The sequence below is a fragment of the Saccostrea echinata genome, unplaced genomic scaffold, assembly GCF_033153115.1.
Source record: "Saccostrea echinata isolate AGI-Se365-2 ecotype Australia unplaced genomic scaffold, CSIRO_AGI_Sech_v1 ptg000025l, whole genome shotgun sequence".
Classification (NCBI taxonomy): Eukaryota; Metazoa; Mollusca; class Bivalvia; order Ostreida; family Ostreidae; genus Saccostrea; species Saccostrea echinata.
Genome location: NW_026889774.1, coordinates 10,080,353 through 10,101,986, shown reverse-complemented (window position 1 = coordinate 10,101,986; position 21,634 = coordinate 10,080,353). Strand labels below are relative to the sequence as shown.

The 21,634-nt window shown below is 33.2% G+C and overlaps 1 protein-coding gene across 1 annotated transcript; it reads left to right on the top strand.

Annotated features, from left to right (window-relative positions):
• The first annotated feature begins 464 nt into the window (after positions 1 to 464).
• Positions 465 to 17,808, top strand: LOC133192876 (mannan endo-1,4-beta-mannosidase-like). Its single transcript, XM_061328880.1, has 9 exons — positions 465 to 752; positions 7,942 to 7,996; positions 8,494 to 8,688; positions 8,835 to 9,091; positions 9,478 to 9,662; positions 9,802 to 9,967; positions 17,063 to 17,140; positions 17,258 to 17,405; positions 17,621 to 17,808. Exons 1-9 carry the CDS (start codon positions 465 to 467, stop codon positions 17,806 to 17,808), a joined length of 1,560 nt encoding a protein of 519 aa, XP_061184864.1.
• The last annotated feature ends 3,826 nt before the right edge of the window (positions 17,809 to 21,634 follow it).

The window sequence follows — 21,634 nt, the reverse complement described above, 5'->3', positions numbered from 1 at the left end:
TTAAGGAAAACGATTAGTATTTTTAACAAATTATTACTGGGAAAACGCTAGATACTCGGACGGTAGATACTCAGACGATAAATACTCAGACGTTAGAAACTCAGAGGTAGGATACTCAGAAGTTAGATACACAGACGCTACATAGGGAGACGTTAGAAACTCAGAGGTTAGATACCCAGACATTAGATATTCAGACGGTAGCTATTCAGAGGTTAGATACTCAGACGTAAGATATTTAGACGGTAGATATTCAGAGGTTAGATACTCAGACGGTAGATATTCAGACTTTAGATATTCAGACGTTAGATTCTCAGAGGTTAGATACTCAGACGAAAGTTATTCAGGGGTTAAATACTCAGAGGTTAGATACTTAGAAGATAGATACTCAGAAGTTAGATACTCAGACGTTAGCTACTCAGACGATAATTATTCATAGGTAAGATACTAAGACGTTAGATACTCAGATGCTAGATACTCAAATGTTAGATACACAGACGTTAGATACTCAGACGTTAAAAATTCAGAGGTTAGATACTCAGGCATATAGATACTCATACGTTAGATACTCAGAGATTGATACTCAGAGGTTAGATACTCAGATGTTAGCTACACGGAGGTCAGATACTCAGACGTTAGATTCCCAGACGATAGATATTCAGATGTTAGATACTCAGAGGTTAGATTCTCAGATGTTAGATACTCAGAGGTTAGATTCTCAGATGTTAGATACTCAGAGGTTAGATTCTCAGACGGTAGATACTTAGAGGTTAGATACTCAGACGGTAGATACTCAGAGGTTCTACATGCCCCATGGGCTGTCATAGCAAGTATCCAGTGTCATTTTTGCAAAAATCAAATGGAATATTGAAAGAAAAAAGCGTGGGGTTATTGTCTGAGTGATTATTTATAGCAGAAAAGAAGTGTAAGAAACTCCGTGCTCATGAAACAATTATTCAGTACTGTTGGATGTGAAATTCAATTAAAAACAATGTCAAGATAACTGTAAGAAAGGTATTTCTTTTTTACGTAGGTCATAAATTTAACCAGAACAGCAGGAGATATATTATGTTGACATACTAGAGTACATGTATATATGTAGATAGTATGTTGAATTATTCAGTACATTAAGGTGATTGTAAAAGCCTATGTGGGTCCTGTTGCACCAAAGCGCAAAAAATCCAAATATTTACAAAAGATAAAAACAAAGCTCATTGTAACTGTAATTCATAGGTATCAAGAGAAATTGTTTTATCATTTCAAATGAAAGCAGTTGTCTTATTTTTTCCGTTAGTTTTCATTACATTTTGAATTCTTTATTTAAAAAAAATATTTATCTACTTATCTATTAAGAACTCAAATTAAAGGATTTTTTATGATAGTTACACTAATAAAAAGGGGCTTAATGAGAAAAGTTAGTGACCCAGAATCAAGTTCATTTTTTCATGTCAATGTTTTTTTCCTTGTCTGTTTCATTTGATGTTTATATTTTTATTTTGAAAATATACCTGCATTTTAAAAGGTGACGATATTAACTCCACAAACATTAAATTTCGAGCTTTAATGCTTCTTTTGAATATCTTGAATATACTTTAATTTCCTTACTGATGAAAATAACTTATCGCATGGATAATTCTTGATCATTTTTGCTAAGGTTTGCCCTTTTGATGTCACTTATGAAAAGATTTACAAGAACCTCCTAAATTAAAATGCTTGGTATGTGTGTGTCGTTTCTACATTTTTGTAACTTTTGTATTTTGTAATCCCCTTTTCCATCCAAGGACTTGAGCCATTTTTAAAAAAAATACAAATTAATTGTTCATTTCCAAGGGTATTTTGTGTCAATTTCGATTGAAATAGCCCAGGGGCTTTAGAAAAGTCAAATTTTTTAAAATGACAAAAGTGAGAGAAAAAAAGAGGGAAAGACGTTTCGTGTGAATGTTACCTAAATTCTAAAATAAAGTGTATATTCATGTGACAATTCTGTGCAGTTAAGTTAGTCGTACTTCACCTTACGGAACACGTTTATCGATAAAGTAAAATGAAGAATACTTCATTTTCTTTTGATGATGACAAACTCCTCCCTAATGATAGTTATGAGGACTACAGTGCTATCGAAATGTTCTATCAATATGTGAAAACATGGAAAAAATATGTAGATGGACATTTCTATTTTATTTTTGGAATACTAACAGTATTTTCAAACTTCGGACTAATTTACGGCATACTAGACAAGAAGTGCGTCACCCCTACTACAGTACTGTTACTTTGTCTAGCAGTGTCCATTTCCGTGAGCTGCGTGGCCACATTACCGAACTCCGTGTATCTGATGATGTGGGGTGACGAAAGCAACCATCCCCCGGACTGGTGGTGTAGTGTGTTTGGTATATCTGACACGATAGACGGCATTGCTGTGACATTTAGTAACTGGACGACCGTAAGTCTTGCTGTGCAGAGGTGCATTGTGGTTTTACATCCTTTCAAAGCGGCTATTTTGCTTACATTGAAGCGTGTACTGACAACACAGTTTTGTATTTTTACAGTGTGTGTTCTTCTTCAAGGTTATACATGGATAACTTTGGATATACTTAATGCAGAAATGTCTACCATCGCATTGACATATCACTCCTGTCTTTTCAGTTTTCGAAAAAATCTACCTATTGCATCGCCCAGGAAAGCAAATTTCATCAACGAACTGGCAATACATGCGATTCAGTTTGTGTTTCCGTGTGTCATTTTGATAATAGCTACAATCATACTTCTTTGCAGGTTATATAAGAACCAGCCGTTACTAAAAGAAGTTACAGATTCATGGATAGGCGGATCTAAAGTGAAAAGCACTCGCGTGACAAAAATTACCAAATTTGTTTTGGTGACTCTGATTCTATTTCTTATCAATCAAACACTGTTTACTGTAATTTTCAGTATTTATATGCACGAATTTCTCTCTGATAAAATAATAATTTCAGAGGAAACCGATTCAATCTTTCAAACATTTACGAATTTTGTTAACTGCATAACTTATCAGACTATCTTTTGGATATTTGTTTTCATGAGTGAACGGTTTCGTCGAGCCATTAAGGTTCGATTTAATAACGTCTTATTGAAGAAATGTCCTTCACACTGTGTACCAAGTTGTTGGTGTTGAATAGGTGGTGAACAAATAGTAAGGAAGATATAGAATCATTTTGGCGACAAGATGATATCTTCATAATCTTCACTCCATTTTTTTTTATTTCTCATCTGTTGGACACAGACTTGTGGTGAATATTTTCTAAAATTTTCTTTAATACCATGACTTACATGTTGTAAGAGCATTTCAGACCGATAAAATTATTATTATGAAAGCGTTAATAGAAACTTCTTTTATCTGAAAAATTAATAAAAATTACGAATTTTATGATACAATTTGATTTGACACACATCCTTAACTTTTACGAAGTAATATGTAAAGAAAAATTGCAAATTTGTTGCGCATTAATGAAAAATATAAAACTATAATCCAGAAAACTCAGAGTAGGAATATGAGAAAGCAAAAGCAGCAAATCAGTGTTGTCGGCTTGTGTAGTGATGTGAACAAAGTTAACAAGTTGAGCACAACCTGTGCCGGTAAACGTATCAGCTCGTGACCATGACACAGATGTTTGAAGTTATGCTATGAAGAATGACGTTGTCATTGAATTTTAAGACTTTTTATAAAACTTTATTTCATTAAACTGAAGTTATTTTTATTATTCAATATAGCATTAAAAAGAAATACACAAAAATGAGAATTAAAACTAAGAAAAAATGCTTTATAATTCAAAGACATGGAACCAAACGATGTAGCAGACTTACAGTGTTGCTCATTAGAATATGCAAATCACATAAATAAAACTATTAAATGGTTTGTATTATGATTTTCTTGAGGCTAAAGAGAAGTAGACTCGTTGTCCTGTCGGGCCAGCTCGAGACGCTTGACTTTAATGAGAGCTGAATTGACATTTTTGAAAAATGGAAATAAAATTCTTCTTTGAATTGCTTTGAAGTAGAGAATATCTTTTGTATCGCTCAATTTAAGTACATGTTAACAAAAACTTGAATGTCTGTTTGATATAGAAAGGCAAATCCCATGTATTTAGACCCTAGACTGGCTTTGTCTTCCCGATGTACGGTGGATAAAAACAGAACCAGTGTATCTAGATCCTAGACTGGCCTTGTCTATCTGATATACGATAGATGAAGGCGGAACCACTGTTCCTGGATTCTAGACTGGCCTTTTCTGATGTAAGGTAGAGAAAGTTAGAACAATTGTACTTAGATGCTAGACTGGCCTTGCCTGTCTGATATATGATAGATAAAGGCAGAACCAGTGTACCGAGATTTTAGACTGGCCTTGCCTGTCAGATATAGGTACAATGTATTATAGAGACAGACAGAACAGTGTGCTTAAATCTTAGTCTGGCGCCTTGTCTGTCCGATATACTTGCAACTGAAACAGGCAGAAGCAGTCTACAAACATGTGGATCTTTGATTGGCTTTGTCTTTCTGATGTATGCAGGATAAAGATAATATAAGCTACTTTGAGTACATTTTCAAATTGTGAGATGAACAATATGGAGACTACATTTGCAGACTGATCAAATATCATGATCTCGGCAAATATCACAGAGAAAAAGCGCGGTGTTTGCCGCTATATAAGACAGAAACATACGCTGTACATAACCCGGTGTCTTAATCAGTAAGATCTACAGTAAATGCCATAGCAGTGCGTGAAGACAATGTGAAAGTGTTGCATGATAAATAGCTAACGTACATAAGTTTAAAAACAATTTAATCTTTTTAATTCTATATAAAAACCCATCTTTGAGAAACAATGAAATGGAAAATTAACAAAGAAATTTTCAATTTATGAAATGTGAAGATAAAGGAAAGAAATCATATTCAAAAGTCAAATTAAACAAAAACAATTGCGAACTGAGCAAACACCGGTCTCTGAAAACATCAGAAGGGGGATCAGGTACCATGGAAATCTCATGTCGACCAGCCACACCCACCATGTGCCCCTTATCATATGATCGTGTAAATGGAAAACTCCATAGACAATGCAATATGAAAATATAGTCCGACAATTTATGTGAAAGAAGTCAGTCAAGATTTGACCTTTCCACAAATTGTATTTGAAAGCAAATGTCTACGAAAAATTTTTGAAATGATTACTACTGACGAAATTGTTGATACCTTGTCGATATCAATTCATATGTCAGTAGCCTACCTCGTTTAAGAAATTGTTCGTGCGTAGAACATACTCTTGCATATCAAATTAGCTGGAAGATACAAACCTCATGTGAAGGTGATAATGGTATTAATATTGATACATAAATTAAGGAAGTTGGCTATAGAAAATGAAGTCATCATGTTTATAGTTTAGTGGTTAATTTAATTTGCCATCGATGTCTTTTTCTATCAAAACATTCAACTATAACACAAATGTGGAAGACTCTATCATGTATTTTATTTCGAGTTCAATGTGATATAACGAATCTATATATGAATGAAAAATGAATATTGTTAATTGATAAAATGCTGTCGAATTGCAGACCACGACAAGAAACCTCCTCTTTTCAAGTTTTTTTAAAAATAAATTCTGCTAAGAGTACAGAAAGGGTCTGTTAATGATGGGGCACAATTAGGTCCCATCATCGGAATCTGAACAGATTGTTGGAAGACCTCCGAAGGTCTTACAGACATAGATATTGTCAGAGGATTGATGTCAACCTCAGAATACTTGCGTAAAGAAATAGAATTTTTTTTTTAAATTTAGTTTGTAGATGACCATTGACAAGATTTGAAAATTTGTGGGTTCCATCAATTTTGTAAAAAAGCCGTTGTCTATGATGTCAAAAAATCCCTGGTTTTATTTCATCGCTGGGAATGGTTGTATAAAGTTGAAAAGTTGATGCTATTGATTCTGGCAAATATTAGTAATTTCAAAATTTAATTCTCTGAAAGTTGTTTAGAGCTTTTTAGTATCCACATCTGATTAACACAACTTCTCAAATACTAGTACTTTGTTGGACAGTACTGTAGAAGTTCCTCCTTCACTGCTGTTAATATTTTTGTTAGGAGTAAAAAAAAGGCTTTGTAGAACATTTATTGGATTCCACTCTGTATCTTTGTCTGTAAGGATCTTTATGGGCATATGTTGTTGCTATCTGCTAAACAAACGCAGTATTACTTAGACAATTTCTTGTAGTACTAGCCAGAAAAAACTTTATCTATCTATACAGCTTTATCAACATTACTAAATTGAACCTTATCACTGAAAGGTCATGGAATTAGCTTAACGGAAATGGTAAGGTTGGACAGTAACACTGTTTTATTTATTCTCTTGATTTTCGTGAAAGATTTTAATTTTTTTTTTATAGATTAAGAAAATATCTCATTGTGTTTCGGGTCTTTTGAAGAAAATTATTTAATTGCATTTTTGCAATAATTAAACGAGGAATCATTGATATAAATAACAGAAGGATTGAAGATACACACAACTCTTTGAGAAAAGCGCAATATATTGTCTCGACTCTAGATTGTTTTAAGTGGAAAGAATTCCTTTGTGCATGTTATAAATAAAATGTTTCTGATACTCGATGGCAGAAAGATGGCACGGATTTTAACTGTTTGTGACAAAGCAATTCAAGTTGATTTGTTTTCTTTGTTACGTAACTATAAGTGTTTATTTTCAGCTTGATACAAATAAATTTGGACAGAATATTTCCGCAATAAATCATCTTTTTGTAGAATTCATTATTTGGACGCCATGTGCTGCTCTAAATCAGCAAAATAAATAGTCACAGAACAGGAAATATCAATTAGCTTTCGAGCTTTTTTTTTTTTTTTTTTTTTTTTTTTTTTTTTAAAAAGGGGGGGAAGAAAATTCAACAATTCTTGAATTTTTCAGCTCGAGGGTTTGGTAAAGTTTATCAAACACAAAACTGATTTGTTTTACAAATAAATGTATACATGTTCGACAGTTCGAGCAAAGTAACTTGTTTGTTGGACGGTAGGCTATGTGATACAGTACTGAACAGTAACTCCAAACTGAGTAAGAACGATAACTCCAAACTGAGTAAGCTATGGGAACTCCATTGGTTAGCATTCAGTTCACAACATAGACTGACCTGATTGAGTTGCGAACTCATTTTACTCCACCAAACTACGTTACTCCGCCTAATCTGTATCCAACCCTAAACTTTAATTATTTTATTTTATTTTTTTTTTTTAAATTTTATTATTTTAATCGAAACATACAATTCAATGATAATTTTATTATTATTTTTTTTTTTAATTTTATTATTTTAATCGAAACATACAATTCAATGATACATGTAAGAATAAAATTCTGTTTGCTTGGTATAATCAGACAAGGAATGCAATCAACGTGAATACTTTTAAATTATATCCTTATAGAATTTATCATTATTTCCAAGCTTTATTTTTGAAGTTTGGTTAAAATGATAATGTTAATAAATGGAATAATGCATGTGCAAATGCACGTGTAAGATCAACAATAACAAAGTGGAGAAATGAATTCCCATCTAACAGTCGGCGATTATCCTTGCAAAGTCCTCGGCCTGTCGTACCCTACAATCCATTATAACTTACTCGCCATACCAATGCTTGAACTATGCTAACGAGTTCAGCCAAAGAAGGACAATGCATGTATATGAAAAAAATCTATACTTAAAAGTCTTGAAGAGTTGTATTATTAAATAATATATTAAGATTTATCATTTGGATCTAGAGAAAATGATATAACTTGGTTAGAAATTTTTAACATATAATCCTCCAGCGCGTATGCTGTATGTGTAACAACGATCTGTTCATAACTTTTTTATAGTTTGATGTGGAAATAAAACTTAAAAGAGATGATGAATTTTTGAATTCAATGTTTTGTTACTTGCCTAGATTCTGTCAACAGTATTTACAGTGTTATTCTTTGCCTATCTGGAGCCATGTGCAGGTAAGTAAATTAAACTTACACTTGATTTTAGAATTATATTAAATCTACATTTAGCAGGGTTAAGTCTAAGAAATGTGCGAGTATCAAAGAGTATCAACCGAATTATGAAGTGCACAGACGTTCACAGATTATATTTAGTTTCAATGTGAAAATAAATCACGCCATTACCTGGTGTGATGCCTGGGAGGGGTGGATGTGTGGGGGGGGGGGGGGGGGTCTGATTCGAAAACGTACCGGTTGAAGCAATTCTTGATTAACATTAATTCATTTATTTCTGATGAATAAATTGCATAGATTGCTTATGCATAGGAACAATAGTTAGAAGCTATGTCTTTTACATGTACTTTGTATTCAAAAGCTAGTTACGTTGATATACATGATTGTATAGTGTATTATTTGGTATGGACTTAAAATAAAAATGTGGGGGAACTATTACCTAAAGTACTTACCAATTATGTATGTTTTTATTCGTAATTCATTAGTGTTTTCTATTCCAGGAATTCTAGCCGTCTGCAAAAAGAATTCTCAGTTCTTATGTAACGATGAACAGCCGACATTCCTCGTGGGCGCCAATCAGGCGTGGTTTAACTATGTCACAGGAGACTTCGGAAACCGTCTATATTTTACCATCTCTATGATTCCTCTTAAAGCCTACCTCACTGGACTTAAGGCGGCTGGTGGAAATTCCATAAGTTTGTTATACTAATTTTTGATTAGTTACTTTGTAAAAGATTTTAGCGAAAATATAATTCATTTACACAGAAAATCATAAAGGTTAATTAATTTCAATCGGCATCTTTTCAGAGAAGAAATATTAGTAGTTTTGCCACTGTTTTAGGGTTGTTCCTCCATATTGAGGGACAGGGAACCCCTCTCTTTGGACCTGGGGGTATCGTTACAGGGACGGACCTCCAGCAGTCGTTGATACCAGAACTGATGGAATACTTGAAATTTGCTCACATGAACCAAATTTTTGTGTTTATTTGTCTGTGGAACGGGGCTTTTGTGACCCCCGTCATTAACGAGAGGCTCCATGGCTTGATTAAAGATGAAGTAAAATTACAAAGCTACATAACAACAGCCCTTACACCGATAGTGAGATTTACTTTAGAATTACTTTGCAAAAGTGTTCAAAAATAGTGTTAAAATCGTATCGTCAAAAATATTCACAATTTATTAATGTTGTTTTCACAAAACATATATTATCTAAGAAATAGCTTAAATTTTTAAACTATGATGTTATGAATTTTAGTATGATATTTATTATATATATATATATATATATATATATATATATATATATATATATATATATATATATATATATATATATATATATATATATATATATATATATATATATATATATATATATATATATATATATATATATATAAATATATATATATTATATATATATATAAAATTATATATATATATATAAAATTATAAATATATCAATTATTTGTAATAACTGTTAGGTGACGGCCGTAATGAACGAGCCCGCTTTGGCGGGGTGGGACATCATCAATCAGCCCGAGGGGGTGATGAAAAGGAATGTGACGGATAAGAACCCTTGCTGGGACAACACGTTTTTGGAGCTGAAGGCTTCGGGTAGAGCTATCGGTTGGGCCAAAGAACTGTACACGCCTAAGGAAATTCAAAGGTACATGTGTACTTTTATTCTTCATCGCAAATTGCATGATTTTACTTAACAACAATTTTATTGAAAAGGCAGTCAAAAACACCTGTCTGAACAACAATTTGAAAAAGAATTCAGAACATAAATATCCTATTTCGTTTAGATTTATCAATCTTCAAGCTTCTGCAATTCGTAAACTTTACAAAGCACAACAAAAGGAGCCCTTAATTACTGCCAGTTCTTTCAACATTATCACAAACACCTTCCAATGGAACTGTAAAAACCTATACCACGACTTCTGCTTGAATATATCGGGGGGTGCCGATGACGTAAGTTAGTCTAGAATTGAGCATTTTTTGCTATCTTTCAGACTTTAAATTGGCATGTTCATAAGTCGGAATCATGAAAAAAATTCCAGTATGCTCGGTTACATGAATCTCTCATGTATTCTCCGAGAAATTGGCACGGAAAGAACAAGGTTCACTTGGGGCCTTTTTTGGCCCTGTGAATTTCAGAAAAACTGAAACTGCTTGGTTTTAGTCGACAATGCATTAAATATCATATATTTACATTCAACATGTATTTTGCTTAGAAAGTGTAAGGAAAGCTACGGCATTCAAAACACCATAACACGGACAAGGGGTCAAAAGGTTAAAGTATGCGTTTTATTTTGACATCACAAACGTTGAACGCCGTGTAAGTGCAACGTCTTAAACGAAAATCAAAATTCACGCTCATATTGAACAGAAGCTGTTGCAACGGCTCTTCCATTAATTATAACTTACCCGAAGGATAATACAGGGATTTTGAAATATAAATCACATTTGCAGTCAAACCAGGGAGTTAAAAAATGTAAATATAAGCATTAAATCATGATTTTTTGAAAGATATTGTCTCATAACTGCAACGGTGTGTGCAAACAAATTTTCACAACGCGCTAACGCGCGTTACTCAATTTGTTTGCACACACCGTTGCAGTTATGAGACTATATCTTTCAAAAAATAATGATTCAATGCTTAAGGGAGCCGACTGGGGTTTTATTGTGTGAAAACTACTATAGAGAAACTCTTTAATTTTATACCCTATATACCTTACATTGACTTCAGTATACATGCCAAGTTTAGTGAAAATCTACCGTCTGGTTATTTTTCAGGGACCGTCTCAAAATACAGGTATATTTACTATAGGATTATATAGGAAAATACCATTTTTTCGCACTTCGGAGCAAATTATACAAATACTACTATAGACTTTTTGCTCAAATTTTATTATTTGTTGAGTAATACTATATTCTACATTTTGTGCAAGAAACACAAAATTCTACCGTCTGGTTTCCAGAGGGGGCATCTCAAAATGTCAAAATTCATGATATTTTCCTGTTTTTATGGAGTACAACAAAATATGACAGATACCACAGATTTACATAAAAAATAATAACATTGATTGCTATATTCTCAATTTCCTATGTTTAAAATTTCAAGAGCATATATTTTATACTTTTTATTTTATGGCATAATTAATGACCCCGCTTAAAGAACTTCGGTTATTCATAACGTCAAAAACACACTATTACGACGTCTATCTACCCATCATTTTAAAAATCGTTAAAAAAATCAGTTTTTTAAAAACGTAATTAGATTTTTTGACCTCATATTTCCTAAATTTGTTATTTTTTATAAATTATGTAAAAATAGTTGCTTTAAAAGAGTAAATACGCTTTATTTTACTATGCTGCGCGAAGTATTGCGCAATGAAAACCCCAGTCGGCCCCCTTAATTAGACCTTTGGTGACTGCGTATCTATCAAAAATGACGTAATATTCTGGCTAGTCAATGCATTATGACGTCATGAAACGCGTCATTTTCCTCATATCCTGAAAAATTCTACAAAAACAGCCAATTTTTAAAGCTATTTTTCGATATTTAATATAGAGCGCAACCTCTGATCAAAAATATGCAACTATTAAATGATGGAACTATTTCTGAGGATTACAAAACATGTTTTATTTTTTAGATCAGAGGGTGCGCTCATATTATTTCTCTTCTGTGAAAGTACTCAAATATACTTGTTTTCCTTAAAATTCAAGAACATTGCAATTCCATGAAGCCTGTTTTCCAAGATCTTGGTTTTAAGGAGAAAATTTTTAATAGGAAATGAAAGCACCAAGTCTCTACTTTAACTTGATGTTTAAAATGGAACATAAAGTGTTAGTCAATAAATTGGTATATCTACAAGGCCATTTTATGCATAAAGTGAAACTAGCTCTTTATTAACGTGGGAAAATATACTAAAATTTACGTCATTCCTACTTGAAGATTGAGTGTTGGATGTCTATTCCCACTACTGAAATTATCTGTTATGTATTACTAATCAGAATTGAGCAAAACTTGTCATTTAGAAAAGAACTCAGAAATAAAGAAATCGCAAAGAGAAAAGTGAAAACTTACCTTTTTTCTGAATACGAGAGTTTTCCATAAAGTTCGTGGACAAAAGCTATAATTTTCTAAATAAAGTCCGCACCGGCAAACGTGTAATATTTTGATATTGACTATGATTCAGTAAATATATAAAAATTAAAACAATACACACTATATTATGCATGTTATAGGTATAAATACTTTGTATATGCAAACCGCACAGCCCAGTCTGACGTAAAGCTAATTTCATGAAGTCAAAAAATAAGGATTTCGAATTTTTAACACATGTTCATGGACACACGCTACATCTTCATTAATATGCAACGCTGCCAAGTGTGTCCAATAATATTTATGTATAAACCATTTTTAAAATTCAAATCAATACATGACATTTACAAGCGTCATCCATATAAACAGTTCGTATACAGCGACTGTACGGAAGCGTATTAGTGCCACTTGGTCACTTTTTTATTTTTCATTTTCCACACTTTAATCTGTAAATTTACACTTTAATCTGTAAAATTTACACTCTAATCTGTAAATTTTACACATTAATCTGTAAAATTTACACTTTAATCTGTAAAATTTACACAGTAAAGTGTAAAATTTACACTTTAATCTGTATAATTTACACTTTTATCTGTTTAATTCACAAAATCAATTTGGCAACTCCATACATCTTAAGTAACACGCTATAAAGCCAACAGACCATGATAAAATTTAATTTTGATTTCTTGTTAACAATAAATGTGGACAATAATTACTTATCAGATATTATATGTATGGATATAAAACAAATAATAAGCAATCTAGTAAGACTGATATAAGTGAGACTTTCATAGAATATTTGAAAGAATTATGAATTCCGTGAAAGTGAAGATCGAGAGCAAATCAAACACACATATGTGACGGTACATATTGTCGTTTTGTACATATTGTCGTCGGCGACAATATGTACCTAACCTCACTGCACATATTGTCGCCCATCGGTACATATTGTCGCCGGCGACAATATGTACCGAGACGAGCCTTATTTTCCTCCTGCATAATGGACGACAAAATGTACAGTCAAGTACCAGCACATATTGTCGTCGGCAACAATATGTACAGTCAAGGTCGGCATATATTGTCGTCGATATATTGTTTTGACGAATATTTACTTGAGAAAAGAAAGAGAGATTGACAAACACACACACGCACGGAGGGAGACAGACATCATTACTTGCAATACTGTAGAGAGAAAACTTTTTGGACAGAAAATTGTGTCCAGGATTGATGTACATCACTATGGCATATCAAGATACCGTAATTCTTGAGATATCTGATAAATCAGCTAATCTTTTTTTTCTTGTAATCTTTACTTGGAGATTGATTACAGGTATTTTTTTTTTTTGTTCAGTAGTAATGATTATTTGGAAATTATTTTCGCGTTATTCTTATATACGATCGTGTGCCGATATAATATTATAAATATAATTTATTAATAATAATAATAATATAAGAATAACGCAAAAATTAACATTTTTTAGATCACCTGAACTGGAAGTTCAAGTGAGCTTTACGGATCACATTTTGTCTGACCGTCCGTCTGTCTGTAAACTACTGGGTCAATTTCAACCAAACTTGCCACAGTTGCATCCGTGGATAAAGGGGATTTAAGTTTATTCAAATGAAGGGCCATGCCCTCTTTAACGAGAAATAGTTAAGAATAAGTGAAAATTTAGTGACTTCTAAAAATCTTCTCAACAACCACTGTGTCAGAAAAGTTTAAACTGGTGTGAAAGCTTCATAAAAGGTGTAGATTCATTTTTATTCAGATTATGTCCCTCGGGCGATAGGTGTGGCTACAATAGGTGATTTAAGTTTTTCATAGAATATTTAGAAAAAAAAATCTTTCAAAATCTTCTTTTCAAGAACTACTGGGTCAGAAGAGATGATACTTATGCGAAAGCTTCATAGCGTACGTTCAATTTTGAGGTGCTGGCACAAAAAAGATCCCTCACTGTTCAATGATCCTGAGTGCCAAGTATACGGTCTAAATTTGCAGCCCTCCACCGGTAAGTGGTGACCTCTCAATATGAATGAAAAATTCTCGAGAGGGACATTTTAACAACAACAAAAAAAAAAAATCAATTTTGTTCAAATCATGACCCCAAGGGTAATGTGGGGCCACAATGGGTGATAAAAGTTTTACATAGGAATATATACAGAAATCTTTAAAAATCTTCTCAAACACCAAAGACAGATGTAGCCCCCCACCCCCCTTTCGCTAGGTGATTTGTTTGTTTGTTTGTTTGTGTGTTTTTTTTTTTTTTGGAAAATTCTGCTTGTTTAACTTGTATACACTTAGTCCACAGGTAAAAATTTCATACTTAAATAATTAACTTAACATATACAATAACACTGAGGGACGACAATATGCGCAGTGAGGGAAGGTACACATTGTCGCCGGCGACGATATGAACAGGACGACAAAATGTACCGTCACAATCACGCTGCATGAAATAGCATACGAGACACATCCGTGTGATTCTCACACCAATTACATTCACAAAACTACCAAAAAAACAACAAAAGACATCTTTAAACGACAATATCTGTGGGGCGACAATATGTACAGTGAGGGTTAGGCACATAATGTCGCCAGCGACAATATGTACATATGTAACTTTTCAGTCGGCGACAATATGTACCGATGAACGACAATATGTACAGTGAGGGTAGGTACATATTGTCGCCGACGACAATATGTACAAAACGACAATATGTACCGTCACACACATATCTTCTCATTGATCAACGAATATGATATTGATATCATTATACGCAAATCATTTGATGCGCTCAGCAGTTCAATTATTGATAGCATAAATTGATTTACATTCTACATGTATTACCGGCAACAATTGAATTACTTATTGAAATGAAATTTTTTAAATAACCAATTAATATATTAATTATGAAAGTATATACATGTATAAATCATTAGAGTATGTGAGTTTATATTAATTTGGAACATATTCTCATCAAATAAAAGTGGTTTTCCACTTCTTGTAGTGTCTCCAAAATTGTACATACAGTTGAAAAATCGTATATTTCAATCTCAAATCAATGAAGTAAAGCTTTACCGGACGAGTTTTCTTGCCATGAATTACAAGATTGAAAAAGACAGCCCCCCTCCCTACACAAACACACACATTTCAGTTTGCTTTGAATTAATACAGCCTGCCCAAAGTTTTGCATATTAAAAAAAAAAAATAAATAAATAAAAAGAAAACACACCTAAATAACAATATTTTTAAGTATCTTTAAATCGCTTAAATCTTTTACTTTCTAATTGTTTGATTTTAATGGCGTTTAGAAAATTATTGCAGATTTCCTCTAAAATAAGAGATATCTTGACCACAAAACGACCTATTTTCAATGTATGGGACTGAAAGAAATCCATGAAAATTGGAAAGCGTCTTGACTAAAGATTGAAATTTCACATGTGATCATTATTCATGTGTAAATAATTTTAAAATTCGGACAATTGACAAAATTAGACCCAATCCAAAGCAAGGTAGAAATCGTGAGATGCTCAGACCGTGAATAGACTTATTATTACCTACATGTAGAACGTCTTAAAAATTGTAATCTTTTCAGATAATTTGTAAATGCTTAATTTTAGCTGATAACGTTTAAATTTTATTACTTACCTCTATTTAAATTCATGTGAGCATTATTTATTTGGATAAACTATATGTTTAAAAGTAGGCTTTTTGTGTATTGCAAGTAAAGTTACGTCAAACTGCATGATGACATTTTTTCACTTTTCTCTGTTATTTTTCTCAGTAGCGTGTACATATGTACTTATATTATTTAAAGTGTTAAAAGTTGAATCTAACCAGTAGAAGGTTTTGATGTAGGAGTAGCTCATTTTCACCTTTGTATCCCAAGTGGCTCGATGGCCAAATCACTTAGGAAAATGAGATTAAGGAAAATCTTTAAAAATCAATTGAGGGCCAGACTAATTTAAGTTAGCGCTCTAAAACTTCTTGGATGCTGTCAGAGTAAGCTGCTGTGAAATAAAATCAAAAAACGCTATGGTTTTATACATCTACTTCTGTAAAAATTGTTTACAAATTTTACGAATACTGCCTAGTGGTTACTTTTTTTTAAAATACAAAGTACCATAAAATATTTGAAATGAATAGAATTTATTTTCACACAGGTTGAATATTAAAGACACGTGTCCTCGGGAGGGCCACGCCATCCCAATTTATTTAAACAATCTTTAACTGTTGCAATTGCTAACTGAAAGACCGCCCCTCTTTTCCCCCACACTTTTTGTTGCAGTATAGTCATGTCCTCTCCAAATAAATGTGTATTTCGAAAAAGTAAAACAAAAAATTTCCTCTCCCCTTCCCTTCTATGAAATAAGATTTTCGAGTTTAGACACCATCTTTTTTTTCCGAGTCAAAGATTGTTCAGGTAAGTTGTAAGTTGTATTTGTTTTTTACTACCCACCCCTCCCCTTAAAAACGATTCTTCCGCCTGTAATAGCCGAGAAAAAAATGTTACATTCCACTCTTTATTCTGTGACATTAATGAAGCCAAAGAGATGACAGTTCAGGATTTTTGGAAAGCCAAACTTGTAATAATCTTAAGCTTTGATTTTTGAGTATGCCTGAGCATATTGGCTTGTGCCCTTGGGCCCAGTGCGCTGTGCAGAATCAATGTCGCGGGGGAATTCTGGGAGGTACAGGTCTGGTTTCGTCAACTACAACTTTTTTGGGCTTTTCGGATCAGCTTAACCGAGCTTGCTGGACAAATTAGATTGCAATTATTGTGATTAAGTAGTGAATTTCTCGCTTTTACTCGGCTATGTTTTGTCGCTTCCATAACCGCTGCCTTAGACTGCAGTCCGCTGAATTTCTTGAATTATTAAACTTTACATGCAGTCATCTCTTCAAACAACGACGTCATTTAAGATATGCGTGTAAAATAGTTTTAGTCTTTTTCAGGGCTATTTGAGTTTTTGGACTACACATTCCTTCGATATCAAAAGCGAAGGGCGGTATGACGATTGGGCACCATTCAATGTAAATATGACTCATTAACTTTATTAGTTTTACAATGTAGAATATGAAATTAAAATTGTACATGCTGTTGTACTCGTGTGTACATCTTTCTCAATACCTCTGTTCATTAATTTGCAGCACTATTACACGGAATATCATATGGGTGGGGATAATCTACCACCCAGACCATTGGTCATTGCAGGATTTAATGAGGTGCGAGGGCGCCCCCACTCCAAATGGGATATCGTAAAACAATTTAACCATCTTTATTCTAATGGCTATTCGGGCAAGTCATTGTTTTTGTGGGTAATTTTAATATATTCCGTCATGTGCCATAGGGAAAATGAATAGTAATTACATTCATGAATATATAATTGGAGGTTTTTTTTCATGCCTAAATCTAAGCTTAATTACTTGAGCAATCCAAAAGTATGTATTTGGATAAAATATACTATTTATATCATTTATACATGCATATGATATTCGAGGTTTCTTTCACAGGTGGATGGACGTGGCAAATGAACGCACAGGGACCAGACACGGATGACTGGATAACACAGGCGAAAGGGATAAGTTCCCTGAGAGGGAAATTCGGGATTTCTGTGGGAAGCTTTGGTGCTCTCAGTAGTCCCCTAGGATCGTTAATTCCTAAAGATATTAATATTACAGCTAATCCCATTGGAAAATAAAGTTAAATAAATGCATATTTCTCTTATCATAATATATCAGGCAATCATGAAAAAAAAACTGGTTCAATAAAATATGAAATTTGAAGTATTTAAAGCCTAGTTGTTACGTTCAAATATTATTCGAAGTCGACACCGTTTAATACACCCCCCCCCCCCCCCCCCCATTTTCAATACCTGCAGTGGAATTCCTTTGTTTATACATGTGCTTATTATTCAAGGTTTTGCCAAAAAGGTTCACTTGAATGCAGTGCATGGATGATAGGAATTCGACATTGATATGTCCTCTTACACTCCAACATGTTTATGTTCTTCTCATCCTACAAGTATAGTCCTGCTGGACACATGAATATACATGTAGTCAATAATAAGGACCTTAAATTATTTTAAAAGGTCCAACGATATTTCAGCTGGCGTCATATTTCGGAATTATTATGAATTCTGTCGAAGATTACGCCAGGCGATAGGCCAAACATAAAAAAAAGAAGACCTTGACACTTTTTTATTTGAATTCCACAGTGCTATAATACGAACATAAAAATATGAAATTAACACAATCTTTTCATTGTAGTATTCATTTTTGTGAGAGACAGAGAGAGAGAGAGGAAAAGAGAGAGAGGGAGAGACAGAGGATGAGTTAAAAGAGAATGTGGATGACAGATAAATAGAGGAGGTAGCAAAACTAGTTTAAAGACAGGGTTTATTCATGTTAGTCTGAAAGTATGGAGTGCCATTCTGTCGAAGATTACGCCAGGCGATGGGCCAAACATAAAAAAAGACCTTGACACTTTGTCAGAATCGATTAAAAGTGTCAGATGGATGTTCAAATCTCACATTAAATGGTTGAGAGGCAATATCAAAACCATCTGTACTCTTATTCAGAAACGAAAAAAGAATTAGATTACACAATATTCAATATTTACTGATCCCAGTTGACAAAGCAGGTAAAATATTGTCTTTGTAAGGCTCATTACTTTGTATTTAAGAGGAACTTGGATTTAATTCAATAAGCTGTAATCCAACTTGTACTCAAAGTTGCCTTTCAAAGGAGGATATTCTTAAAAATCATATGTTCGTTTTGAATATTAGTAATACTCAGTATTCCTAATAATCAAATTGAAATTGAATTAGAATTACCATACCTATACTGGATTCTTAAACTACATAAAAATCCGTACAAAGATATAAGCTAGTTCTAGTAAATGTAACATCAAGCCTCTTTCTTCAATCATCACAAAAATATAAACAGCAGTGAAGGAGCAACATAAGGAGTACTGTACGACAACATTTTCAAGAAGTGGTGTTAATCTGATGTGGATATCATAAACTCCAAGGAACTTTAAGTGAATTTAAAAATCACAGAATTTTACCAAAATCAATAACATCAAACGTACGATTTTTCAACACTTTAAATAACCATTCCCTACGATAAACTTCTTTTTGACGTCACAGACAACTGCTTTTTCAATAAAAAAGGAACTCGTAAAATTACCTACCTCGTCATTGGTCACCTGCAAAATTATTTTGATAAAAACATTCCTATTGTACATACAAGCACTCCAAAGTTATTACTAAAAAGATGCTTGATTTTCTGCATGATTGACAATATCTAGGTGGTTTTCGTATATCTATGTGGTTCCAACTCCCATGGGTCTAATTGCTCCCCGTTATTAATTGACCTTTTTTGTAATCATATAAAGCAGAATTTATTCAAAAACTTCTACATGAAAAGAAGTCTCTTGATGTGGCCTTCAACTCGACTTTTAGATAGATCGACGATGTTTTATCAATAAATAATAATAATTTCATTCCGACGTTCATTCGATATGTCCCTCTGAACTCGAAATAAAAGACATGACAGAGTCTGACACATCTGTTTCATGTTTGGATATTTTACTAGAGAATGGCGTTATTGGCAAACTAACAACAAAACTATGATGTTCCTAATGACTTCGACTTTTCTTTCGTTTACTTCCTCTATTTATATAGCAATATACCATCATCATCTACATATAGAGTTTATGTTTCCAAGTTGATTCGATACACAAGAGCAAGCTCTACGTGCGTGTGACAACTTCTGAAAATAAGGCAAGCTATTGACAGATAAGTGGATGATACAAGGATATCAACTGTCTCGTTTCCAGTAATGTTTTAGCAAATTCTATGCACTGTTACAATGAACTTATTGGCAAATACAATCTACCGTGAAGTCGAATGTTGGCTGACACTTTTGCATACAAATTGTTAGGTAATTATTTTCTCACTAAATTGTCTACGGTTTTTCCCGTTTTGCCCGATCATGACAAGGAGCACACGGCGGATGTGACCGGTCGACAGAGGATGCTTACCCCCCCCCCCCGGCATCTGAATCCACCCCTGGTGTTTTTATAGGTCTTTATAGGTACTTTTATATGTTTGCTCTGCTCCCAGTTGCAATCTATATTGTTCCAGTGGACTTTTGAGCTTGATTACTGTTCGCTGTCTTCATATTTCATGGTAGAAATAAAGGAAAATTACAGTCAAAATAAATTTTAAGAACAAATCTAACTTGTAGCTTCTCCATGATAGTTCATAGTTTCTTTACCTGTGATACTATATTTCTAATACTTTCTTTGATTGTGAAATAGTTGACCACTGGTGGCTAAACGTGGAATTATTACATAAGCTTTATCAAATATACGGTTAAGAGATCAAACAGTCACGATTAAGTCAAACATTCCTACAACGTACTCCACTCAGATATACTCAAAATGCTTCTTTGTCTGTTTGTTTTTCTGTGCTTGTTTACAGGTAATATCAGGGTTTTCCGGCTTAAATTTGTTGTGATCACTTGCATTTAATTTTAATTTTTCAAGAGTATGTATACAGTTATGAAACAGTGATTGGTAAAATTCATGAAATGCTATTCTTAAATGTATGATATATTGAAAATCTGATCAGTCATTCTATTTCAGAAGTTGCGCCTTTGGTTTGATTTGAATATTACATCACATTCATATTTAGACCATGTTGGTTCTCTACTATTGTAGAATGAAATTAAAATTAAAATGTTTTCAAATATTCGCTGATTGACGAAACATTTTTAACAGAGTATATCTTATTATGATGTCGTTAATGAAAAAAGTTAGTATGTATGGATGAGGCTAGCATCTTTGCATGTTCACTTGTTTTTTTACTGCTGTGTTTTATGGAGGTTTGTAGGGATATTTATTAGATTTCATTAACTTTTTTTATTTTGGTTTTGACAGATTCTCTCTGTGATTCTAATGAAAATCCTTGTCAAAATCATACATGCCAACGCAGCCAGAAAGCCGTCTGGAATATATTTAAAGGATCATGCGACTGTAAATTAATTTTTTTTTCTCTCTCTCTTTCTCTCATACATGGAAAGAGTGTAACTTCATAGCAAATAATACGTCTCTCGATAGCTATTTTTGCTACGGCACGAATGCTATGACATGCAATTTCAACAAATTATAAATGAACAAATCTAAAGTATTTAAGGAATGTATTTCCCTTCAAAGGCTTTTGCACAGGAAACAGAGGTTGTAGTTACCTAGGATGTCCACATCCATACTGCACGCAGTTCTTTGGTATCTTTTCTACCTGTCACTGTGGAGGTAGGTCGTTTATGTAATATCTTAAAGGGCTTTATGAGTATAATGTGAGCTGATCCCTCAAAAATTTTATAATACGTTTTAGTTTTTGTCGAAAACTGTATCTGTTATGTCAAATATTGGATGTAAGGCTATATAGAATAACTAGAAAAACATGTGATGTTCTTGCATGTGCTGTAAAAACCTCAAAAATTGCATATTTATACATGTAA